The following is a 25,220-nucleotide window of genomic DNA, read 5'->3' as shown; positions in this document are numbered from 1 at the left end:
CTCCCTTGGCACACCTGTGGCACAGAAGGCATTTTTATAGGTGGGTGAATTAGAGGCTGTGATCATGAACAATCACATTCACTTCTTTTACCCCCTTTAATCACAGAGCTCTGCCTGCCATGACGCGCTGACAGCTTGGGAATCCAGTACAGAGTTTTCCTCAGAGGAAACTTATTGTTGTCTGGGACCGGTTACCCCGGTCACCCGGTGGCAGGAACGGACGGTCCTGCGGGAGTTATAAGCAGAGCAAGGAGTTTTAAGTGATTCATATTTCTTCGTGGAGCTGTGTGAACTGTTTTGAATGTGTCACGCTCCAACTGTTGGTGTGCAGAAGAAACTGGTAGAATAATGAATCAAAAGACATGTTTGATGTGCACATAAGCGCGGGGGTCTGTGGTTATTTTCACTTGGGGGCTGGTTGCGCCAAATATAACCAGTGGATGCTCTGTGTGTAACTGTGGCTTGACAGTGTACCGCATCACTCCACTCCAAGGCACACCAGATAACATAAGTGTTGATATTTACATGTTAAAAAGAACCCTTCCCAGCGCCTGCAAGCTATCTATAGCTATATATAGTGATAAATCCTAAAACAGCCCAAACTCGGTTGGAGCATGCAGTCTCCTCACGATATTACGTCCTAAATTACCTAAATTCTTTGCCCCCCTCCCAGTGTTTAACCCAAGTCGGCGCCTATCTAGTCAATATATCCAGGTTAATCCCTACATCCTACCACCTGCAGGTGTAGAGGAACTCCTGTAATGTCACCCCCCGCAGTCTTCGACCCAATTGACTTCCTCTAATAACCACCTTCCATGCTGTGTTTCTCTTTGTGTTGTTTTGTATCTTTCTCTGTCTTTGTCTTAATTTGTCTTTCTCTGTGTGATCCATGTTATCTCCGTCTCACTCCTCATTCTCATTCTCACCGTCCACACTCCTCTTCGCTCCCCACTTCATTCCCTACCAAGCCGTCCCATCGACTAACCGATCACCTTCTCATAGTCGATGCCCCCTCCTCCAAATCCAAAGACGCCCCCGGCTGCGTCCTAGTTACCCCCATAGAGATAAAGAGCTAATTGGAAATCCCTCTACTAATTAACCTTCTCCAGGCTGAAAGGTATTTATATCTGCAGCTTTTTGATGGAGTGATAAAAAAGAAAGCAGGGGAGGGTGAGGAGTGGGAGAGGAAGGGAAAGAGGAGGAAGGTAAAGGGGGGCGAGAGAGCTGAGAAATGATTGTGAGCAAGGGGGTAGAATATTATCGATGTTTGTAGGAGGTGGGTATAAGTAAGCGAGGAAGGAGAACGAAATGTAGTTGTGAAAAATAAAAGGATGAGGTAGCTGTAGCGTTTAACATAACATCAATGAATCCTTGCTAATTTCTTAATTTTGTGACAGTAAAACAAGCACCATGAAGTCAGCTATCAGCTTTCTACTCCACACATTTACATCATGACCTCAGTCATTAGGTCAGATTCTGAGAGAAAGAGTTTTGCAGATTGGGGAGGGGGTGATACTGTAGGCCAATACAAAAAGAACTTTCAACCTGTTTATGTTCTACCGGCAGAGGGAGGAGAAAAGGAAAGCAACAGGGCTTATGGGAAATGTAGTCCAATTTGGAGAAACACTTACTCTAGCAATGCCACAGTTCAGCAGTTGTATTTACCCTGATGTTATGTGTTAGCAGTACTTTTATCAGGATATGTGGTTAATTTGGAAATAATATTTCTAAAATGCTCAGACCAACTTGAGCCCTGGGTGAAAAAACGCAGCCCTCTCATTTATTTGAACGGAGCCTGTCTGTTGGCCAGTCAAGTACATGCCAGCTCACCTTCCAGGTAGAAACTTAATGTAATGTGAATGCCATATTTCTACTGTTTACCTTGCATAAAATAGCTGTCGCTGTGATAACTTCCAAAAGTTGTAAAATCCTGAATATTACAAACCATTGTGCAGTGTTTTGTGATAAACTGCCTGATAATGAATTCATTGTCAATCCAACTGGACCTCCTGGATCCTATTTCCTTATCTCACCACCAGTCCCTTAAACAACACGTGTTGTTTCAATACAGTCTTAATCCCCACTAACTATACTTGGTTCTGGAGGGAGGAAAAACGCGTGTGTGTGTAGGTTGAAAGGTGTCACCTGAACCTCTGACCCAACAATACAGCTGGGTGTGGTCTGGTCTGTTTATCAAAACTGGACCTCCTGTTTCATTATCTCACCACCAATTAAGCAACACGCCCCCACCGCCCTCAAGATGTAACCATACAGTAACTGTTACTGTGGCAACATTGACAGCATTACATCATGGTACTATAGTGCCATGCTACATCATGGCTGAACACAGCTGTTAAATGTAGACGTAGACTTAAAACAACGTCCCTGGGGACAAATGCGTCACTCTTGCTTATTCTGCCCTTAAAAAACTGATCAGTTTGGACCAAAAAAAACAACCCCTCAGAAAGAAGAAAGCTACACAACACACAGTTGATTTTAAAAGTTGTTTTCCTTTCTACACAGATGTCCTTTAGTGCAAGTTAAAACCTACAAGTTACCTGCACACATTTGTGTTATGAATATAAAAATACGTAAGTTGTGTTAGAAATAGAGCCTGACCGATATATCGGCAGGGCTGATATTAGGCATTTTCCAATCTATCGGTATCAGCATTTATAATGGCCGATAAATGAATATTTAATATATAAAAATAAAAAAAACGGACGAAACACCCTTCAACCATGTTCTTCATGAGTGTTGGCGTTGCATAGTGTGTCCACCTGAGGGCGCTCTACAACGTTCCTGTTGGCAACACTCATGTTTAGAACGCCACAAACCCTACAACCAGCTGATCCAGCCAGAGTCGGGCAGAGTTGTTATTTATCAGAACTTATAGAACTTAACAGAATATTTTAAGTTATATTTATGAAGCTTACCAAGTCTATTAATACTGGTAACTTTGATTTTTTCTTTTTTGTTATTGTGTTTTTGTTCAAAGGACTTTAAGTTTCATATCTTAAGTTTGTATTTTTATACATTTTATTTATCAGAACTTTAATATATATTTTGATGTTCGTCTGTTCTGTTGTGACAATAAAACAAACAAGTTTATTTTTGAACTGCATTATCATATTATTTTAGTGAGGACTCAAAAATAATAATGTTAGGGAAATCTGTTTGTTTTCTTACGTGTTTCTGGATTTAAAAAATATATATATATATATATCGTCTGATATATCGGAATATCGGATTTTTAAATCACCAAATATTTGTATCGATATCGGCCTTAAAAACTCCTGTATCAGTCGGGGTCTAGTAACAAATATATATTTTATTTAAAGAGGCTTAAACTCGGTTGGCTTCACGCTCCACTGTGTCCCTGAGTAGGACAAAGGACACTGTGGATGCGAGTGAGTGAGAAGATAATGAAATATAAGATGACTAAGACTGACAATTAGTGAGTCAGCCAGTCAGTCAATCAGTCAGTGAAACAGTGTCTAGAGGGTAGCAGAAGGTACAGTAATATATGTGAGGAGGGCGGGTGGTGAGGGGGAGTGAAAGATCTCAGGAGAGTAGAGTGAGGAGAAAGGGAATCGTTTCAGGTTCCCATCATTTGCCATGCCACCTTTCTGTTTTCACTCCCCCCCCCGCCCCCCGTCGCAGAAGCTGATGGGGGTCTGAGGAGGGTAAGGTTACCTGGCTGTTGTCCCCTGCTGGCTCTCTTTCATTTCTGGTTACACTTCTCACTCACACTGCTAACCTGTCGCATAGATTTTGGAGAAACAGTTTTCACTGCTGCTCACAATTAACACATTTTTCTTTTCTTTAGTCAACTAAAGAGAGGCAAAAGTGGGTTTGTTAATTCAATTCAATTCAATTTTATTTATAGTATCAAATCATAACATAGGTTATCTCGAGACACTTTACAGATAGAGTAGGTCTAGACCACACTCTATAATTTACAAAGCCCCAACAATTCCAACAATTACAGTAATTCCCTCAAGAGCAAGCAGCGTGACAGTGGCGAGGAAAAACTCCCTCTTGGGAAGAAACCTCGGACAGACCCAGGCTCTTGGTAGGCGGTGTCTGACAGGCCGGTTGGGGGTGTGATGAACAGTGGCAATAATAGTCACATTAATAATGGAACAGTGACTGGACGTAGCGGGAAGCTGCAGGGTTCAGCAGGAAGCAGCATGACATTGCAGGGCACCGCTGAGCTCAGCAGGGAGTGCAGCAGGACCACGGCGACAGCTGGAACCATGGTCTTGGTGCCAACGTTCTCCAAGGAAATACGCTGGGGGAAAAAACATAAGGACTCCGGGGAGTAAACTCCCCAGAAGCTAGGATTAGTAACAAGCATTTCTGGGACGGGATACACACAAATAGTAATAGTAATAGTAATAGAAAGGGAAAGGAGAGAGCAGCTCAGTGTGTCAAAGGAAGGAAGGAAGTCCCCCGGCAGTCTAGAACTATAACAGCGTAACTATAACAGCGTAACTAAGAGAGACAGGTCATAAGGAGAGGTAGCTTTTTCGGGCTTAGAACTCTCCCCCTGCCGGACCGGGCTTGGCTGGTCTGCCTCCCTCTACTTTGTTATGTATTATTAATCTAACAATTATGAAGAGAAGCAGGTGGGCCAGTTAGGTGAACACTGCAACTCCTCACTCCCTAACTATAAGCTTTATCAAATAAAAGAGTTTTAAGTTCATTCTTGAAAGCGATTACAGTTTCTGCCCCCCAAACCCAGATCGGGAGCTGGTTCCATAGGAGAGGAGCCTGATAACTGAAGGCTCTTGCTCCCATTCTACTTTTAGAGACTCTAGGTACCACCAGTAACTCTGCATTCTGGGAGCGCAGTGCTCTAGTGGGACAATAGGGTATTAGGAGCTATTCAAGATATGATGGTGCTAGACCATTTAGAGCTTTGTAGGTCAAGAGAAGGATTTTTAAACTCAATCCTGGATTCAACAGGAAGCCAGTGCAGAGAAGCTAATACAGGAGAAATATGATCTCTTTTCTTAGTTCTTGTGAGAACACGCGCTGCAGCATTCTGGATCAGCTGGAGAGTCTTAAGGGACTTATTTGAGCAACCTCTCAGTAGGGAATTACAATAGTCCAGCCTGGACGTAACAAATGCATGGACTAGTTTTTTAGCGTCGTTTTGAGACAGGATATTCCTAATTTTGGCAATGTTACGAAGATGAATAAAGGCTGTTCTTGAGGTTTGTTTTAGATTGGCATTAAAGGATATATCCTGATCAAAAATAACTCCTACATTTCTGACAGTAGTGCTGGAGGCCAGGGCAATACCATCCAGAGCAGCTATGTCTTTAGATAATGAGGTTCTGAGGTGTTTAGGTCCCAGTACAATAACTTCAGTTTTGTTAGGGTTTAACATCAGAAAATTATAGGTCATCCAGGATTTTATATCTTTAATGCATGCTTGAAATTTAGCTAGCTGACTGGTTTCGTCTGGTTTGATTGACAAGTATAATTGGGTGTCATCCGCATAACAGTGAAAGTTAATTGAGTGTTTCTTAATAATATTGCCTAGAGGAAGCATATATAAGGAGAATAGAATTGGTCCAAGCACTAAGCCTTGAGGAACCCCATGGCTAACTTTAGCGTACTTGGAGGATTTATCATTAACATTAACAAATTGAGATTGATCAGAGAAATAGGACTTAAACCAGCTTAGAGCAATTCCTTTAATGCCAACCAAGTGTTCCAATCTCTGTAACAGGATTGAATGGTCAATAGTGTCAAATGCAGCACTAAGATCTAGTAAAACAAGAATGGAGACAAGTCCTTTGTCTGCAGCAGTTAAAAGGTCGTTAGTAATTTTCACCAGTGCTGTCTCTGTGCTATGATGCTTTCTAAATCCTGATTGAAAGTCATCAAATAAACTATTGCTATGTAGAAAATCACATAACTGATTAGCCACCACCTTCTCAAGGATCTTGGAGAGAAAGGGAAGGTTAGATATAGGTCTTTAGTTTGCTAAGACCTCAGGATCGAGGGTGGGTTTTTTCAGAAGAGGTTTTATCACAGCTACTTTAAATGACTGCGGTACATAACCTGTTAATAAGGACATATTGATCATATCTAGTAATGAAGTGTTTACCACGGGTAACGCTTCTTTGAGTAATCTCGTTGGGATGGGGTCTAAGAGACAGGTAGATGGCTTAGCTGAGGATATCTTTAACATTAATTGTTGAAGGTCTATAGGATAAAAGCAGTCTAAGTATATGTTGAGACTAGTCGTTATTTCTAGCGACTCTGCGTTTAAAGGTGAACCGTTAGAAGTTGAGGGCAAAAGGTGATGAATTTTATCTCTAATTGTTATAATTTTATCATTAAAGAAGCTCATGAAGTCATCACTACTCAGAGCTAGAGGAATAGATGGCTCAGTAGAGCTGTGGCTATCTGTCAGCCTGGCTACAGTGCTGAAAAGAAACCTTGGGTTGTTCTTGTTTTCCTCTATTAGTGATGAGTAATAGTCTGATCTGGCCTTTCTTAGGGCCTTCCTATAGGTTTTGAGACTTTCTTGCCAATCCAAACGGGATTCTTCCACTTTTGTGGAACGCCACTTACATTTGAGGTTTCGCGAGATTTGTTTTAATTTGCGAGTTTGGGAGTTATACCAAGGTGCTAATTTCCTTTGCTTCATCATCTTCTTTTTCAGGGGAGCAACAGAGGCTAAGGTCGTCCGTAGGCAAGTCGTAGCACCATCTACAAATGTATCAATTTGAGAGGGACTGAGGTTAACATAGAGGTCCTCTGTTATGTTAAGGCATGACATAGAGTCGAATGCTGTTAAATTTAGCTATAGCACTGTCAGATAGGCATCTGGTGTAGAAGCTTTTATCTAATTTAATATAGTCAGGTAGTAAGAATTCGAAAGTGATTAAAGAATGATCTGTTAATAGCGAATTCTGCGGAAATATTATTAAATCCTCAATTTCAATACCATATACCAGCACAAGGTTGAGGGTGTGGTTAAAACAGTGCGTCGCCTTGTGCACACTCTAATGCACTGATATTCATAATTCAATTGCATACCTTCTGGTGCTAATTATCAGATTTTGCTAATGCATCTTAATGTTAAATAATAATTAGAGTGTGGGCACTTGACCATGATTCATTAGCAGAACAAGCTAGATGAGTCAGGATTTTATTTTACATACAGTAAACATAATATCTGTTTGCTGGGGATGATGATAGGAACATAACAAAAACATCCAAATGTGTCAGGAACAGGCTGCAACAACAAAGCAGTGAAGGAAACAGCTCCAGGCTTTGCTTTAGGAACAGAGGCTACATCTATCTTTTATAAATACCAGTAATGCTGCTGGCCAAACTGGTTAGCCAAAGTGTTGCAGTAGGTCAGGCTGATGGCAGGGATTGACTGGGTTTGATGTAAAGTCTAACTTGAAGCGAGGAATACTGTGCAATCTGAAATGTTGAGTTGGAGCTCTAGAAGCCAGTTATGAGGTCTGAAGGCAAAATCAGCTGAGAGCTAAGTGCAGCACATACCGAGGTCTGTCTACTGTATTGGATTTCAAAGCAGTACTGACAGATGGTCTGGTAAGCCAGCAGGTAGTTTCAGCCAAGCAATCTGGTAATACATTTCCCAAAACATCAAAGTTTACAGTATAAAACAGTTTTTTTTTAGTAGAAAACGTTGGCTCTTGTTGGGGAATCAATGGCAATGACCCATTTCCAGCTCTCAAGCATCTATACATCAATCAATTTGTTATATAAATAAATATTAACATGTAGCATAAAAGTACACACTGAATTTGATCACATAACTGTGGGTAGACATGTTTTTATTTCTGTACCTAAAGGTTCAAGACTGCATTTAATTACGTAAACAATATAGCATATCTTTACATAAAGTCTTGCTTGTTTTTCAGGTGAAGGCCCATGGCCCCTGCTTCACGCGTCTCCATGCGCCCTGGCCGGTACTATGTCGAGAGGCTGAGTTTCTCAAGATTAAAGTCCCCACCAAAACGGTGAGATCTCATTGCCAGTTATAAACAGTCAATGGGTCCATGTAAAGCTGTTGTTTGTTGGTATATTCTTGTTATTTCTGTGGTCAGAAGAGACACAGACCGAGACAGGAGAGGATTGAGTGATGTCCTTACTGTGTCACAGTTAATCATCCTTATGCTGATATTTATACCAATAATGTATCAGGGATTTATTTCTACAAGGCCATTCAATGTTAGAAGAGTTTTATTTCTTCAGAACTGTAAGGCACTTCAGCCACTAGTGTCCAACGAGTGTAATTGGTTGACTATTTCTGTGTTTGTTTGTTTTCTCCAGAGTTACGAACTTAAAGAGGAAAGTGGTTTCGGGTCCACTATGAGCACAGTGTGGAGGAAAATGAACCAGCCTTTCCAGCCCAAAGTACCACGTCAGGACCAAGAACGCACCAAATTTCTCACGCACTGCTTCTCCAGGGAAAAACTCCACCTGTGAGAGACGCACACACACACACACACACACACACACACACACAGATATGCATAATTAAGCCTAATTTAAAGTGAGACTATATAAGAAAAACTGACACATTAATCATCTTAAAACCTGAAAGGTTGAATTTATAACCAATAAAACACTGATTCTCTATTCAGTACCCTTAACAGTGTTGTAGCTACAGTATTACTTGGTCTGGTATCAGTAGCTTAGGTGTCGAATGTTTGCCAGTTGTTATAGCAAACTTAAGATGGATGCAAGTTTTTGGGAGATTGCATTCTTGGTCAACATGCTTACCAAGTAAGAACACAATTCTATGTCCCTGGTTGATTGCTGCTCCTGTAGTCAGAGCCAGCATTTTAAAATACACTGTGCAGTTCTTAAACCTTGGCATAAGTGGCCATGCCAACCTTGTATCCTATAACATACTGAGTGATAGTAGACACCAGTATTATTTGAGAAAATAAGATCCAGTAACAACTCTTTAACTGAATGATAAGATTATTCATGATATGTGACTATGTCTGGTTGTTTTATGGAGAAGGTGATTTAAAAAACGTAGTTTTGAATAATTTAAACAAAGTGTTAGCCTAAAGTTTTAGAATACCACTTATGATTTAAGAATGTCTTTGTGGATTTGTATGTTCTTACTGATCAATAGGTTGAGTTGATTAAATAAAGCCATGTATGTTTGCATGCAATACACTATATAAATACAAGGATGCAAAGATGTACACATGGAAGTTGCACACGTACAGTTTTTAATTAATTGGCTGTCTTTCCTTCAGGTACAACATCACATCTAAAGACACATTCTTCGACAACGCCACAAGGGCCCGAATAGTAAGTGCTCATCCCGATGTCTTCTTAATGTTTGTCCAGGGTTAGCTTATATCTCCAGTCTGATATTCTTGCATCTGTTTTAGGTATACGAGATCCTGAGGCGGACGGTGTGTGTACGAACCTGTCAAACCATAGGTGAGGATACCAAGCCGTTCACGGGCCGGACGGTGTGTGTTTGTGTTTGTGTGTGTGTGTCTGGGGGAAGTTTACCGAACATATGCAGCCTTTCATTTCCAGTCCTGCACATTCTTCACAATGACATGTACACTTTGACTTGGTCAATGGTTAGATGAATGGCATGAGGTAGACCGCGTTCTAATCTAATATGCTTGCTGCAGGCATAAGCATCTGACAAATGTCAATGATTTTTCCGTTATGTTCTGCCTAGTAAAAAATGGTGCGCACAACAATTGATGACTCTATCCACATCTGTTGGCAAGCAGCAAGAATTGCAGCAGCACAATCTGAAATCCTCCACCTACCCCCTCCCATACCCTTGAAGTATGATGGCCTGTGATTGAGTAAAAAAAAAAAAAAACAGAGTAAATTTTGGAGATAACTTGCAAAAAAGAGCAGAGGTCTACCGAAGACATCATGAATCACAATCCTGGAAATAAAAACCTGGTTTGGCTTCATAAAAATGCTTTATGAGCCTCGTAGTGGATTTGTTGTGATGCTGCTGATCACTGGTTCATACTTGAGCACCATCATCCATCAGTTCAAAAGCTTTTCAAAATATCATTATGAGGTTGAAGTATCGAATAGTATTGACACTTGATTGGATTGGGAGGTTTCGCTCCAAAACCATCTTTAGCCTGGTAAATTAAAATGGGAGCACTAGGTTGGCTATTACTGTAGCTGAGTCACGAGAATGAAAAACATCAGGATCAACAGATATATTGTGGATCGAGTTAGCTAAGGTGTGTTGCGTTAGGTAAGGTAGGTAGGTAGGTGAAACGCTTGTGTAACATGTTTGGCTGGGACACTGCAGGGTGAAGCCAGCTGTCAGTTGCAGTTCAAGGTTGTGCTGAAACTCTGGAATATGACTAAACATTGATAAACAGGTATACTGGGAGATGATATTGATATCCCTGCTTGGAGTTCAATGCGGAGGTGAAGTGAAGTGCAGCTGGTGACCCAAACAAGGAGTGAGATGATTGGATAATTAGATAAGACCAACATTATTTTTCAACCCCGACTTGTTTGGTTTGTAGCAACGCTTTGTTACCACCAGGCTCTTCTCAGAAAATGGCTTCGCTCATTAACACTTCAACTGCAGACGTCCACTGGGACGATTGGCAATTAGCCTCAGCAGCGGTGGCAGTTGTTTATGGCTTTTGTCAGTCTCCTCTGGGATTTTCTTAATGAACGGCAAGACATTCAACACTCTCTGGATTCATGTTGGGTCTTGCCTTAGTGTTTATACATCTGTAGATTTCTTTTACGACATGCAGATAACAGCTGCCTGTGCATGTATGAGACCCGTCAGTCCCATATAGAAATGAGCTCACACCCGTTTCATTTCCAGTGTCAACCATATGTGTGGTTGGCTTTCCCAACACAGCAGAAGGTCTCAGCCAAAGAGTACTGATGGAGCTGCAGGGGAAGAAGGGGAGAGAAATGAGAGCTGAGCATCTCTTTAACCTCTATTTTCTCTTTTCTCTTCATTATTGGTGTATACATTTTGTCTCAAACACACACACTCACACACACACATAGAGCCCACTCCCCGTATCTCTTTTGCCCTCTTCCATCTCCTCTACAAGTGGGTCATGCTTCCTGTGTCAGGCAGAGATTGAAGCAGGTGCCTCTGGGAGTTGTGGTTGTATCATGCTGGTTGAGCGAACATTCGTGTGTGTGTGGGTGGGTGGGTGTGTGTGTGTTGGTCGTGAGTTTCATTAATAGCACAGCTAATCACTGCATAGTTCCCAGTCCCCTTTAAGGCACCGATAATTAATTGATTAATTACTTTGATGAAAGAGCCAGTAGCGTGTGCCAGGTCATCTGACTTGTCAGTGTTGGTCCTGACATTCACAGGTCATGTCATCACCTCCCACATGAAAAAGCGGTACCTTCATGAGTCTGCCTGACTCTGACAAGGAAAGTTAAAACGCTGCAGGGTGGCTAAAATGTAGCCTCCATTGTCAGTGTGAATACTGGAAAAAAATGGTATTGGTATATTATTGGGGAAATTTGGAGCATAATCATTGTCAATGACATCGGATCTGAGTTGAGTTCAAAACAATGCCACTGAAAAACACTCAATCTGAACTAGTAAAGAGATGAACTTCATCTTCAGAAATCACTAAAATATCAACACAATGGAGCAGCATGCAGTACTAATGTAAGATAAATAACAGAAGGTGCTCTTTTACAATGGCTACCACTTCATTTCACACTAAATCTTTGAGCACATTTGGTATAAACTTACTCTTTACTGCCAGTAAATCAACTATTACTTCACCTGCTGCTTGGATTTCTGGTTTAAAACTCAATCTTCAGCCCAAACTACTTCTGAAGTTTTATGACAAATAAAGGTTGTTTTCTATCATGACTTCTCTCTAGTGGAAGGCAGAAAGAGAGAAGCATCTTAGAGTGATGTTTAAATCACCCTTGGAGTTCTCTTATGACTCTTCTCTCTCTCTCTCTCTCTCTCTCTCTCTCTCTCTCTCTCTCTGTCACTCTCTCTCTCTCTCTTTTCCAGGCATCAGCACATTGATAGCTAAAGGAGTATATGACGCATCCTTCCCTCTTCACGATGTAAGTATAAGGTTTGGAAATCCCAAAGGATAGCCATTGGTTTAAAATTATTTTGTGTGGTATTCAATTTGCAGAGAATGGAAACTTGAAATAGGAATCACAGTCCAAGCTTTGTTGCATCTCTTCTTATTTTTATCAAACTACCAGCACGTTAGAAGCACAATCATGGAAGGGGTTCTCAAAATAATTTGTGCTATTTTGAGCCCTGTAAGTGGTGTAGAAATAGAGATTTCTTTTTACTTCACCCTCTGCCCCAACGACTAGCGTTATTAGCTAATTAGCGGTTTGTGCTAAAACTGGTCACATTCGATTAGCATGAAAACAAATCCCAGAGAACGGTCTACTCGGTACATGTGTTATTAACCCCTAGGTTCATTTCGTGCCGGATTTGTCCTTTAAAAAACTTTTCAGAACATTTCCTGTGACTCTGGTGGCTTAAAGAGCGTGAATCACACACCAGCAAACATGGTTGCTCCTCTGTGTCTGGAAGCATTAGAAAGTCCTGCTTTTTTCAATTGTTGTTTAAACCAACAGGTCCTCCAACTTATTCGACCACATAGGTTTTTTGTTCGTACCCTCTAATACGACCCGACATGAGCTTTTTTTTTAAATTAGCGCCCCCACCTGTGGCAGCAGATCAACACGTCCTCATACCTAAACATAGCGGTCGTTACCGGGTTAACACTGTGAAGCGGTTGCAGTTTGGTTAGGTTTAGGCAACAAAGCTACTTGGTTAAGTTTAGGAAAAGAACACGGTTTGGGTTAAAATATTGAAAGTATGTTTGTTACGTAACTTAACTTAATTACATAAGTACGTGATGTAGTTACTGACGTGTTGTGGAACGTGAGTTCACTACCTTACAAGTTGACTTGAAGTCAACGTTGACTTTTTGTTTTATATGGGACACAAACAGCTGTCTCCTGAGTGAAAGTCCTGTGTTAGTTTAACCCATCCACCACCACCACGACCTTCTACCTGTGCATACTTGGTTGCTCTTTATGATACGTCACCTGACTTCCTCCTTTACTCCCATCATAATTTTCATGGCCACTAGAGGCCAATTAAGGGTAAATATGCATCGTAATACAGTGGACCGCTTGTACAAATGACCTATGGGCTTGTTTTTTGGGGGAGGACAGTCTTGTTTAATTGTATTTGGACGGTTTATGTTTAATCACATTGAGTGTGTTTTTGTTAAATGCTTGAATGAGTAAGCACAGTGTGCTTTCCATTATAGATTTCTGTGTGCTTGTATGGCTGTGTGCACAGTTGTTCACCCTCTTGTCTCACTTCTCAGGGTGATTATAAGGTCATCGGACACCTCGAGGAGAAGAGTGAAAGACAGGTAGACCGACTCCGCTCTCATTTCTCTCTCTTCATCTACTCTCCATCCTTCCCTCTGCTTCTCTTCCTCCTCCTCTTTATTCAGTCTGTCTAATAAAAAAACCTACAAAAAGACTACCACTGCTCTAGTTCTTCACAAAGTCACCTCGCTAATGTGAATAAGTGCTGGGGTCATTACGTATGCTGTAAGACACAATGTATGTCATCTGAAACTCCTAAACTGCTGAAAAGCAAGGGAACCTCCACTTATTTTAAAATGTAGTTTAATCTGTGTAATCTTCATCTCCTATCTTTTCTCCTTCTTCTTTGAGAGTGTTCCTCTGTACCATCTGTGTAACACTGCACAGATTGGACTGGACTTTAAGTTCAATAAATAATTCTCAGTGTCAGAGCTGAGAAATAAAAATCGACTTGAATTTCAAAGGACTGAGCAAAAAAAAGCAAACATGTAAAGTCAAAGTAGCTTCTTCCTTTTCCCTTAATCTTGATAGTGGCTGTTAAACCGGATCATTTATTGTGATATTCAGTCCCTCCAGAAAAACGTGATTATGCGATTGCATAATTTAATGTTATGAAGTGACTTAATTATGCGACGTGAACGTCATCGAAAAGCAGGGTGTTGGGGAAATCACTTTTATTCTCTCTTTTTCATCAAACCGCAGTTTTTGCAAGTTCCCGCAATTTCCTCACATAAAATTGCATAAATATCCAGCATATTCCATTGCATTTTTTAAGAAAACGTGCCGCATAATCAAGGATTTTTGCCCGCAATAATCACAAAAAAACTCTGCATTTTTCTGGAAGGACTGGATATTCTCTCAGCACCAAGAGCTTCATAATATCATCTTTTTCTTTATTTACCGTTTTTCTTGGCTTTGGCATAATGTTGCTCAAACTGCAGTTCTTTGACTTAATCCACTAAGGTTTACCTCCACCAATCCGATTATTTCTGCCTCCAGATCAGCTCTGCCTCTGAGGACTGTTTGTTCATTTTCAACTTGCTACAACTAGTAAACATACAACATGGCAACATACACCCACACTGACTCTTTCCTGTCTGTTGTTAGGTTCTGCATGACGAGTGGGCCAAATACTCAGCCTTTTACAAGTACCAGCCCATCGATCTGGTCAGGTAATGTGACAATGTGGAAATCACATCAGTACCTCATCTCGTTTCATGCCTTCATATTTCTGTTTCATCTAATGTGCAACCTAAGATAACTGCCATAGACGTCTCACATCTGATTAGCGAAAGAAACACTATAACTATACAGACGTTGCAGTGCATTATGGTTATTGTAGTTCACCAACAGGCTTTTGTTGTTTTGCAGGATTTGACCTTTGAAATATACCGATTGTTTAAAATCCCTGATTATAATCACAAACTCAGTGCACCACAGCGCAACTATAAACACCCTCCATTTTTTTCAAGTAAATGTTATTACAATATTCACATGCCCATATGTACTTTGAGAGAGTAGTTAGTCACAGTAATTATACCTCTTCTCCATACTGACTGTATCCACAGTCCCTGTTGTGCAAAAATTAATTCTGAAGTTCATCTCTAATATGAGGACTCAGCAGTCCGAGTTAGCTATATTAAGGGCTTATCTTACAAAGTTGTAGTCTTTATAAAATGGTAATCTCTTTTTTAGGGATTCCATGGTTCCCTCCCGACCAATAACTTTCAATATGCATGTAGGTATGTGAGCATCGTGTCAAAGTGTCCATGAACAAGACACTGAACCCCAAATTTCTCCCCGGATGCTGTATGTACAGTATAGCTGTCCACTGACCCTAATACTTAGGATGGGTTAAATGCAGTAATTAAATTTTACTACATTATACTGTGTGTATGTGACAAATTATGAATAAAAGTTTCGTTTTCGTTTCGTATTAAAATGGAAACAATCTGAACTGGTCCTATAAATCAAAAATGAGAAAGACCACTTTATTTGCTCAATCAGAGAATAGTACATCTAGGGGATCAGGGTTACATCCCAAAAATGAATGTGAACTTCTCATTAACCTAAAAGTTAAAAACTCAGAATATAGCAGCATTTAAACCATCATGTTTCCCTGTCAATCATATCTGATCAAACCACACCCACACAGTACTGAAGAAGCAGACTAGCTGAGCTTTCACAACGTTCACATTGATTATTGCACATTTTATAATGGATATTTAATCTTATGGAGAAACCACATTTTCAGGGGCTTTAAGGTTAAAAGTTAAGTCATGTTTGTGGTTTAGGTCTGTCAGTCCTAGCATAGCAGGCAGAGATTGACGTCAAATTTAAAAGAAAGTGGTTTGTGAAAAGCTCAGCGTAAACAATGAAAGCCCTAAATAAAACATTAACATGCTGCTTACTTTATTTTAGGATCAATCACAGCATGAGGACACTCACACTTAAGCTGCTTACGTCTACACAGACTGTTCTCTCATGACCTGCACTGTCACTTACACCTCCTAATCCCTGACCTCTGACCCCACAGGAAGTACTTTGGGGAGAAGATCGGTCTGTACTTCGCATGGCTCGGTGTTTACACTCAGCTGCTGATACCAGCCTCTATAGTGGGAATCATTGTGTTCGGCTATGGCGTGGCAACAGTGGATACAAATATACCCAGGTACTACAAAGTGCACTGCAGCTACATCTGTGGAAGAAAACTATTGTTAAAACCTACTTTTCAGTTAAATTTGGGTGCAAAGAAAGTCAAGACTTTCAAGACAAATTTTTCATGATAAGAAGAATTAAATGCGTGGCTGACACAGTACGAACACTGGTCTGTGAAACAGACAGGAGAAATGTGACATTTCCCCTGATTTTAACTCTGAAGATGTTGATATGATAAAGATAAAATACTAACATTAGAAGGACACAGAAAAATTTGTATTTCTTCCTACCACAATTTAAATGTACAGTATGCACACATGGCCTTACACACACCAGACAGGGACTGCCCAGATACCTGCTGTATCTGGCTTTACACAGGGCTGTGTGGGAGGAACACAGAAGGTACGACTGGCTGTGTGTGTGTGTGTGTGTGTGTGTGAGAGTGAGAGTGAGTGAAAGAGTGTGTCATGAAGCAAAAGGTTGATAATTCAGCCTACACTGACTATGAATAGGGTCAAAGCAGAGAGGCTTGTATTGTGGTTAAATGTGTTAAACGTTCCATTCATTTCTCATGGATCTACTGGGACTGAATCCATACTCGGTGATGCAGAACTTCAGTTCATTTTATACTCTTTTTTTTTTTAAAGTGCAAGTGGCTTACATTTAATGTATCCTCTTCAATTGGGAAATATCATTGGATAAGTGTTACTAGATCTTGGTGCTCTGTGACTTAAGTCTTCTCCCCTCAGTCTGGAGATGTGTGACGAGCGTCTCAATTTCACCATGTGTCCTCTGTGTGACGGAGCCTGTGACTTCTGGAAGCTCAGCACTGCCTGCGGCACTGCCAGAGCTTCACACCTCTTCGACAACCCCGCCACAGTCTTCTTCGCCATCTTCATGTCTCTATGGGGTAAGGTCACGTGTGTGTGTGTGTGTGTGTGTGTGTGTGTGTGTGTGTGTGTGTGTGTGTGTGTGTGTGTGTGTGTGTGTGTGTGTGCGTGCGTGCGTGTGTGTGCGTGTGTGTTTTAACAGGTGTGCCGAATGTGAAGTTGCTCATTGATCTTGTCGTAACTTACGACCTCTTTTACCTCAAGTGTACGTCCTGTTTAAAGCAACAGGCAAAAACAACACACAATAAAGTTGAAGAAATGCAGAAATTACATAAAATAAGGAATCTGAACAATCAGTATATACAGTATGCCCACTTTCTAGATATATAGATGCGGTTGGAAGCTCAGAAAAAAAGCCACTCAGGTAGACGTTTTGTTAAAAAACTATGAGCCTCGTAGATCACAGAAAGCCTGTGATTCTAGTAACTTTATCCTATGAATTTGTAAGAGTTTGTCAGTGGATCTGAAGACAATGCCAATTCTAAAGACTTTCATCAAAATGATTTGACTGTTTTGTGTTTGTGTAGCGGTGCTGTTCCTGGAGCAATGGAAGCGCCGTCAGAACAGTTTGAGCCTCAGTTGGGATCTGACAGGCATCGAGGACGACGAGGTATATACAGTACACGCACACACGCACACACGCGCACACACACACACACACACACACACACACACACACACACACACACACACACACACACACATCATACTATACCATATAAGTGCCAAGGTTTTACAAAAGTCTATTCTAATAATAGCCTATGTATTATTCCTACCGTATAATATCAGTGCATGGAAACTAAAGTATGTGTAAGGTAACTGGTAATGTTTAAGGCAGCTAAAACACTGATTAAGGTAGGGAATGATGGTCATCATGGGTTTGAACGGAAAGCCAGACATGCTTTTCAACCATTTCCCCTTGCATTTGTGTCTAATAACCGCTTTTCTCGACTCAAGTTCCACTCTCCACACCGCTGTCTTCGGACAAAAAGTCACGTCATGAGATCGATAATGTTGTCAGACACTTTTAGTAAAAATCTGAGCCTGTCAGGAGCAAAAAAAAAACACTTTTAGTGAACAAAAAGCAAGGCTGCTCAATTAGGTTACATTGCAGCTTGGTTCGCGCCGGCTCGTCACTGCGGTCTCGCTCAATACTGGACCAATTTCAAAGATTTTTGGTCACATCAGTCTATTACAGTGGTTCCCAACCTTTTTTCCTTGGCGCCCCCCCTACTCATGTCTAAGAAAAGCTGAGCCCCCCCCCCGCCCGAAACCAAAGTTGAGGTAACTCTCGAGATAGAGCCTTACTTTCTTTTTTGATACAGAGCAGTTATCAGCACTGTTACGTTTCTCCTCCATGTTTCATTCATAAAATAGTGATGCCTTGGCGGCAGGAAAAATGAAGATACAACAAAATATATAGTTTTCATACAGACTTTTGTATACATTAGATATTCTAGTGTATTATCATTTGTTTAACATGTGCAAAACAATTTTTTTTACCTCAACCTCAAACCAGACTCGCGCCCCCCCTGTGATCTTTGCCGCCCCCCCTGGGGGTGCCCGGACCCCAGGTTGGGAACCACTGGTCTATTAGACACAAATGCATGGGGAAATGGGGTCCAAGTTGAAAAACGGTAGTTACCCTTTAAACAAGTAATCTGCTGCAGAATCGTCCAATATGAATGTAATCCCTTGAGAGATTGGACTGTAACAAAACCACATCACAGTCACGATGGAAACACACGGATGTACACACAGGCATTACGCACACACAAATACATAAACCCTATACACTACTGACTCGTTCTCCCGTTTTCCCCTCAGGAACATCCCAGGCCAAAATACGAAACCATCCTCCTTCAGAAGAGACAGAGGGATCAAAAAAATAAGAAGAAGAAGAAGAAGAAAAAGAATGAGGTAGGAAAGATTAGAATCCTCTGTCATTCAGGTGCTTGGGACCAAATTTCCCATAAAGCTGAGTGTTTGCGTACTAATGATGAACAACATATGAATTACATTCTTGTAGCTGGATCTGACTGTAAAAAAATATCAATGGAAAGGTATTATACAGTAATTTATTTCATAAACTGTACAGCAATTATAACATTAATTTGAGTAAGAGAAGGTTTTAAAATACACTATATATTGCCATCATTGTTTACAGTAAGTATGCTGTATTGCATTCTGTGGGGAAACGGTGTAAACAGTTGATCATGAGACATTTCCACCTGGCTTAGTTTGGAATCAGATGGTTGTTGACGATCCAGATGGATCCTGATAGTTTGGTTTCCAAAACTTGTGGCAGACAGTGTGAGACTCTAATGATTGGGAATGGTCTAGATTCTCTCTGTAAATTGGGTCAATCACATTGAGTCCTGTTGGCCCACATACACTTTGCTTGGGCAGCAGATGGCTACCTGCCACAGCCCGAGTGAGGCAGGAACCAATTCACAGGGTACACGACCACCTCCACACGGTCCCAAAACCTGATCTGGGGATAACAGTAGGGAACCTGAAGGATCCCACTGGTGTGTGTGTTTTTGAGTTCTAGGGAAAGTGTTGACACACGCCACCTGCTGGCTGTGTTTAAAAAAGAAAAAAAGAAAAGAAAAAAGGCACCACAGTTTCACCATAAGGAATACAAATGGTTGATTAATATCCAATGAAAATTTAGTTGTGATTTGCTTTGCGTTAGGTGTTTTTTTTGCCTCTATTTTATCTATCACAATCGTGGAATGTATAACTCGTTGGGTGTCATCACACATTTTGCAATACTAACATAACAAGACAGGTCATAAAAATAAACTGATTTGTTTTAAATAAGAATCACAGTGGACTGTGGCTGTGGTCTACAAGAAACTATTAGTTTGAATAGGCTGCAGCAATAAATACATCAGGTAGTTTATAGTTTAAAGCTGCTAATGACTTAATTGCTGACATTAGAGCCACATAGTGTAATACTTTGATTATGAATACAATAATTTAATAGTACACAAGCTAAAGACCGTAAAGAGTCTGTACCCTAGACAGAAAATGGCATAATTGTACATATGTTGTTGCATGTTTAAGCATGAAATGGTGTGTGTGTGTGTGTGTGTGTGTGTGTGTGTGTGTGTGTGTGTGTGTGTGTGTGTGTGTGTGTGTGTGTGTGTGTGTGTGTGTGTGTGTGTGTAGTGTGTGTGTGTGTGTGTGTGTACCGTCGGGACCCGTCGGGCTCGGGTCGGGTATCCCAGCCTTAGTGTGTAACCTGTGTATGTGTCTGTGTGTGTAACCTGTCTTTCTGTCTTGCAGCCAGAGAAGCAGGAGGATGGGACAGTGACAGGAAAGGACAGATGGAGACAAAAACTACTGTCTGCCATGGCTGCAGGACCACCGGTAACCCCTCCTCTCCTCTCCTCTCCTCACACCTTCCTCTTCACCTTCCTTTTCCTCCTTTGCTTCCTTTCCCTCCTCTCCTTATTTTTTCTCTCCTCTCCTCCTCAACTCCCCTTCCCTTTTTTCCTCTCCTGCCGGCTGCTGTCTATCTGTTCTTCTCTTCCTGTCCCATCCTCTGGCTTCTACAGTCAACTCCTCAGGTATATGTTTGTGCAACTTTTTGTTGCATTATTTTTTACGTTATGACGGTCACAGCAACAAACTGAGCCTTATTAATAATTTCAAGTCTCTTTGTGGGACTAAAAGCATGACACAACTGTTTGCTGTTGGCTAGTTAAAGGTCCCATGACATGGTGCTCTTTGGATGCTTTTATATAGGCCTTAGTGGTCCCCTAATACTGTATCTGAAGTCTCTTTTATATAGACCTTAGTGGTCCCTTAATAATGTATCTGAAGTCTCTTTTATATAGACCTTAGTGGTCCCCTAATACTGTATCTGAAGTCTCTTTTATATAGACCTTAGTGGTCCCCTAATACTGTATCTGAAGTCTCTTTTATATAGACCTTAGTGGTCCCCTAATACTGTATCTGAAGTCTCTTTTATATAGACCTTAGTGGTCCCCTAATACTGTATCTGAAGTCTCTTTTATATAGACCTTAGTGGTCCCCTAATACTGTATCTGAAGTCTCTTTTATATAGGCCTTAGTGGTAAGGGTAAGGTGGAGGGGGGGGGGGGGGTGTGGCCTTGACCAACTGCCACTTTGCTCGTTTGAAAACCATGATGTCTCTCTCTCATGGGTGGGCCAAATTCTCTGGGCGGGCAAAGCAGAGAAAGGGGAGGTAACCTTTCCCCTTGTGACCTCATAAGGAGAAGATTCCAGATCGGCCCATCTGAGCTTTCATTTTCTCAAAGGCAGAGCAGGATACCCAGGGCTCGGTTTACACCTATCGCCATTTCTAGCCACTGGGGGACCATAGGCAGGCTGGGGGAACGCATATTAATGTTAAAAAACCTCATAAAGTGAAATTTTCATGCCATGGGACCTTTAAAGTTGACTGAAAGATTGCCTTGGACATCACTACTGACAGCTTATGTGAGCTTCTTTTTTTCCACTAATGAGGTAGAAATGAAATCCATTTCATTTAAAGCAGTCTGCTGAATATCTATATTAGGAAGTATTTTGCTTTTTAAATTCAATAATTCCAGTGACTGATCACTGTTTGGTAAGTAGGTACCAGAGGTGGGAATAAGTCATGTGCAAGTCACAAGCAAGTCTCAAGTCACTGTGGTGAGAATCAAGCAAGTCAAGTTGAGTCCCTGCTATAAGTCAAGCAAGTCACAAGTCAAGTCATACAAAAAATTACCATTGATGTTAGCTAAAAGACACATTCACGTACCTTTGTTTGAGTTGCTTGAAATGATGGATGAGGTTGGATGTTGTGGTTTTGGAGTTGCAATCCTTGCACACTGCTTTTCTTTTTTTTCAACGAGCATTGAATACAAACTCCATAAATCCGAATTTCACTATTTTGGGGCATAATCCCTTCCATGATACATAATGGTACATAATGGACCATATTGTAACCCCACCAGTTTTTGTGACGGTATTTTCGTTTGATGGACATCTTATTTTTGGAATTAAATTTCTCAATTATTTAGATTTGTATATTTGCTAGCTGTGAGGGAACAGAATGTACCTACCTTCAGCAGAAGAGTAGAGAGACATGCCTGTTATTTTATACAAATGCAGTCGGTATTAATGAAAATAGAGACAGTGTTGTTGTCTAGAAACTCCTACAGGTGGATTGATCTTGTTCCAAAGCTAAGGGAAAAGGTCAAAAAGCGAGTCAGAAAAGCCAGAACTTTCACCAATGTAAAGTCAATGAACAATTTAGTTACTGAGCTTTTTTAAGGCCCTGCCAGTAGTTAATGACATGTTTTAGAAGGACTCGGTGGACAGACCTGAAGCAGCTTATGTTAATAAAGGAATTATCAGTCTCTGGATTGTGTGTGTGTGTGTGTGTGTGTGTGTGTGTGTGTGTGTGTGTGTGTGTGTGTGTGTGTGTGTGTGTGTGTGTGTGTGTGTGTGTGTGTGTGTGTATGTGTGTGTGTAACTGAAAATAGGACTTGGAAAAGTCTATGGCTTCCACTTTTTGAACATGTCTAGTGTTATGTTGAATTATTTTTTGTTATTCATTTTTTCTTTTTGTTATTCTTATAATTTTATTTATTTTTAATAAATACTCTACCTACTCATACATTAGTGATGTTTATTAAACACGACAGCGCCCAGCTGTTTTAGGAAAGTACTGAGCTTTTAAAAAAAAAGAAAAAAATCAAACTATATATTTGTGACCTGCTTTTAAAGATTTACTGCTGTAATCTAATGTTCATTTTCTTTTACTGAAATTACTGATGGAAATTATACGGCAGGCATTTTGACTCATCAAACACAGGTGTAACTAATAGCCTTAATAATAGCTTAATGTGCTTGTTGGCTCACTGATATGCCTTTCTGGAACAGCTAAATGAAACGGAGTTGTCATTAGTTCATGTAATCGGTTACACCTGTGCTTTCCCTGCAATGACAAGTCAATATGTCTGCTGTGAAAAATGTCTACGTAACTGCTATTTTGAATGGTATAACCACATTTCTGCACCTGCAACCTATTGTCTGTGGAACTAAATTAAAAAAGACAAAGAGCGCAAGACATGAAAAGAGACAAAGGGAAAAAGACAATGAGCGAGACATTCAAATAAAGAAAAAGAGACTTTGAGAAGTAGAGGGATGGAGAAAAATGGGGATGGCGGCTGAGTGGGAGTGAGGCATGCTGGGCAGGAAGCCAGGGGTAAGATTAGGGAACGTCACTATGGCGACACAGAACTCTCTCTCTCTATCTCTCTCTCTCTCTCTCTCTCTCTCTCTCTCTCTCTCTCTCTCTCTCACTCATTTTCTTACGCACACACAAACAATTGAACCATCTGATTTGTTACCTGGGAAAGTGAATGTGCTGTATGATCAGATCTAGAGTTTAGATTTTTAAAAGTATGACAGAAGGGGTTATTTGTGTTTATTCATGGACATTAATCGAATATACATGCCTTCATTTATTCATGACTACTCTGTGTACTGACCACTCTGTGTACAAACTATATAACATTAATCTGGAAATGTGAAAATGCCTGGACATAATACGATGGACAAACAGTTCTTTTTTCTTTTGTACCCTCTGGTTCAGCTATTAACTGAAGCCATGTCTGTCCAGACAGTTCCCTGTCAAAACCATTTCTTAAATTAGGAGCTGTCAGTGTTAATAATGTGAGACATGTCCAAAGGGATAATATTTTATATTCAGGATTATTTTAATATTTTAGCACTAAAATGCCGCCACAAGCATTACTTGCATCTTGCTTATTACCATTCTTTGCCAGTTATTACAGAGGAAAAAGTGAGAGAGAGAGATAGATAGAAAGAGGAGGATGAACAGAGGGAGCAAGCGAGAAATAAAGATAGTCTCTGTCACAACATGAAGGCTTTTCTGGGCTTTCCTCAATGGAGGTAACAAGCCAAATATAAAACACCTGACCCATTTTTTTTAAGGATTATTTATTTGGGCATTTTAGGACTTAATTTGTATAGGACAGCTTAAACTTGAAAGGGGAGAGAGGACATGCAGCAAAGGGCCGCAGGTTGGAGTTGAACCCGTGGCCGCTGCGTTGAGAAGTAAACTTCTATTTATGAGCGCCCTCTCTACCAAGTGAGCTAACCAGGCACCCCACCTGACCCATTTACTACTACCATTGTCTCTGATGGCTGTCCCCACCAACCATCACACATACGTCTACTCTGAAGGTCTTTTTGTCCTCCAATAAGTCAAACCCTCAGGTTAAATAACCTGTATGTATCCTGCTTGAAATTAAGGCTTGGGCCCAAAAAGGCAATATATTTGAGCTTAACATATAGAAGAAACTGACGACTTCTTGTTATTAACATTTATGAAACAGTCCTTCTCAGAGGCCGATTTATTTTATTTTCTCAGTCTGACTGGGAGGTATAATTATGGACGTTCAGCATATAGGAGAATACAAAGAGATGTCACAGTGATGAATAATTAAAAAAAGTGTTTTTGACGAAAAGCACATTTTCATGTAGCCTAACAAGACAGTTCTGATGAGGTGAATTCTAGTTTAAACTCTTTTAGGAGTATGTTTTTGATGTTTAGTACAATCATGTTTAGGTATGTTCAATGAACACAAATAAATTGGCTTATGAAGGTTGTATGTTGGTTGTATGTGTTTGTAGTTTTTTTTCCCAACTGAATATAAGGAATCAGACAAGTTTGCAAAGTTGTAAAACATATAAATGATGATACACATTTAATTAGTATTTTATGAGACATAAAGCTGAAGTCATCATGTTGTTCCGAAGGTTCCATTGTCCATTATGACACCATAATAGTTCGGGAATCCTACATCACAAAAGTCTACAGGAGAGACCATTTCAGGTCTGATTGTCATTCCAATGTCTTCACACGTTGATTACAGACACAGAGAGACATCCCGTTTTTAACTGTTTTATTCAACAAGTATTTCAAAGATGTTTGGAAAAAGCAACTTGCGGAGGCCAAGTCACCACACGGTAAGCTGATTTAAATGTGTTTATCTATTTGTTATCTAGTACAAACTGATTTGAGGCTTTTCTTTTCTTTTCCAATTTAAATATTAGATTTTTTAATTAATTTATGTACTCACATGTAATGTAGAGCCCATTGAACTTTTATTCTAAAACAGATTAACTCAAGTAAGCCAATAGATAGTTGCCATTTCTACATGACTGTATGTATTAATGTAGTTATTTACAGTCTGCTAAAAATTTATGTACAATTGTTTGACGGTG

General features: G+C 40.4%; 1 protein-coding gene across 1 annotated transcript in view; it reads left to right on the top strand.

Moving 5' to 3' along the window:
* ano2b (anoctamin 2b) overlaps nucleotides 1–25,220 on the top strand; it is an 81,500-nt gene that overhangs the window by 12,953 nt on the left and 43,327 nt on the right. Inside the window, 12 exon segments of the mRNA XM_028571036.1 lie at nucleotides 7,920–8,018; nucleotides 8,332–8,483; nucleotides 9,276–9,330; nucleotides 9,414–9,465; nucleotides 12,035–12,090; nucleotides 13,389–13,436; nucleotides 14,503–14,567; nucleotides 15,932–16,066; nucleotides 16,803–16,963; nucleotides 17,471–17,553; nucleotides 18,771–18,863; nucleotides 20,238–20,321. Of these exon segments, the coding sequence (XP_028426837.1) occupies nucleotides 7,920–8,018; nucleotides 8,332–8,483; nucleotides 9,276–9,330; nucleotides 9,414–9,465; nucleotides 12,035–12,090; nucleotides 13,389–13,436; nucleotides 14,503–14,567; nucleotides 15,932–16,066; nucleotides 16,803–16,963; nucleotides 17,471–17,553; nucleotides 18,771–18,863; nucleotides 20,238–20,321 (1,083 nt within the window).

This window comes from Perca flavescens, chromosome 23 (genome assembly GCF_004354835.1).
Source record: "Perca flavescens isolate YP-PL-M2 chromosome 23, PFLA_1.0, whole genome shotgun sequence".
Classification (NCBI taxonomy): Eukaryota; Metazoa; Chordata; class Actinopteri; order Perciformes; family Percidae; genus Perca; species Perca flavescens.
The sequence above is the reverse complement of the archived record's forward strand: the minus strand, read 5'-3'. Positions and strand labels throughout refer to the sequence as shown.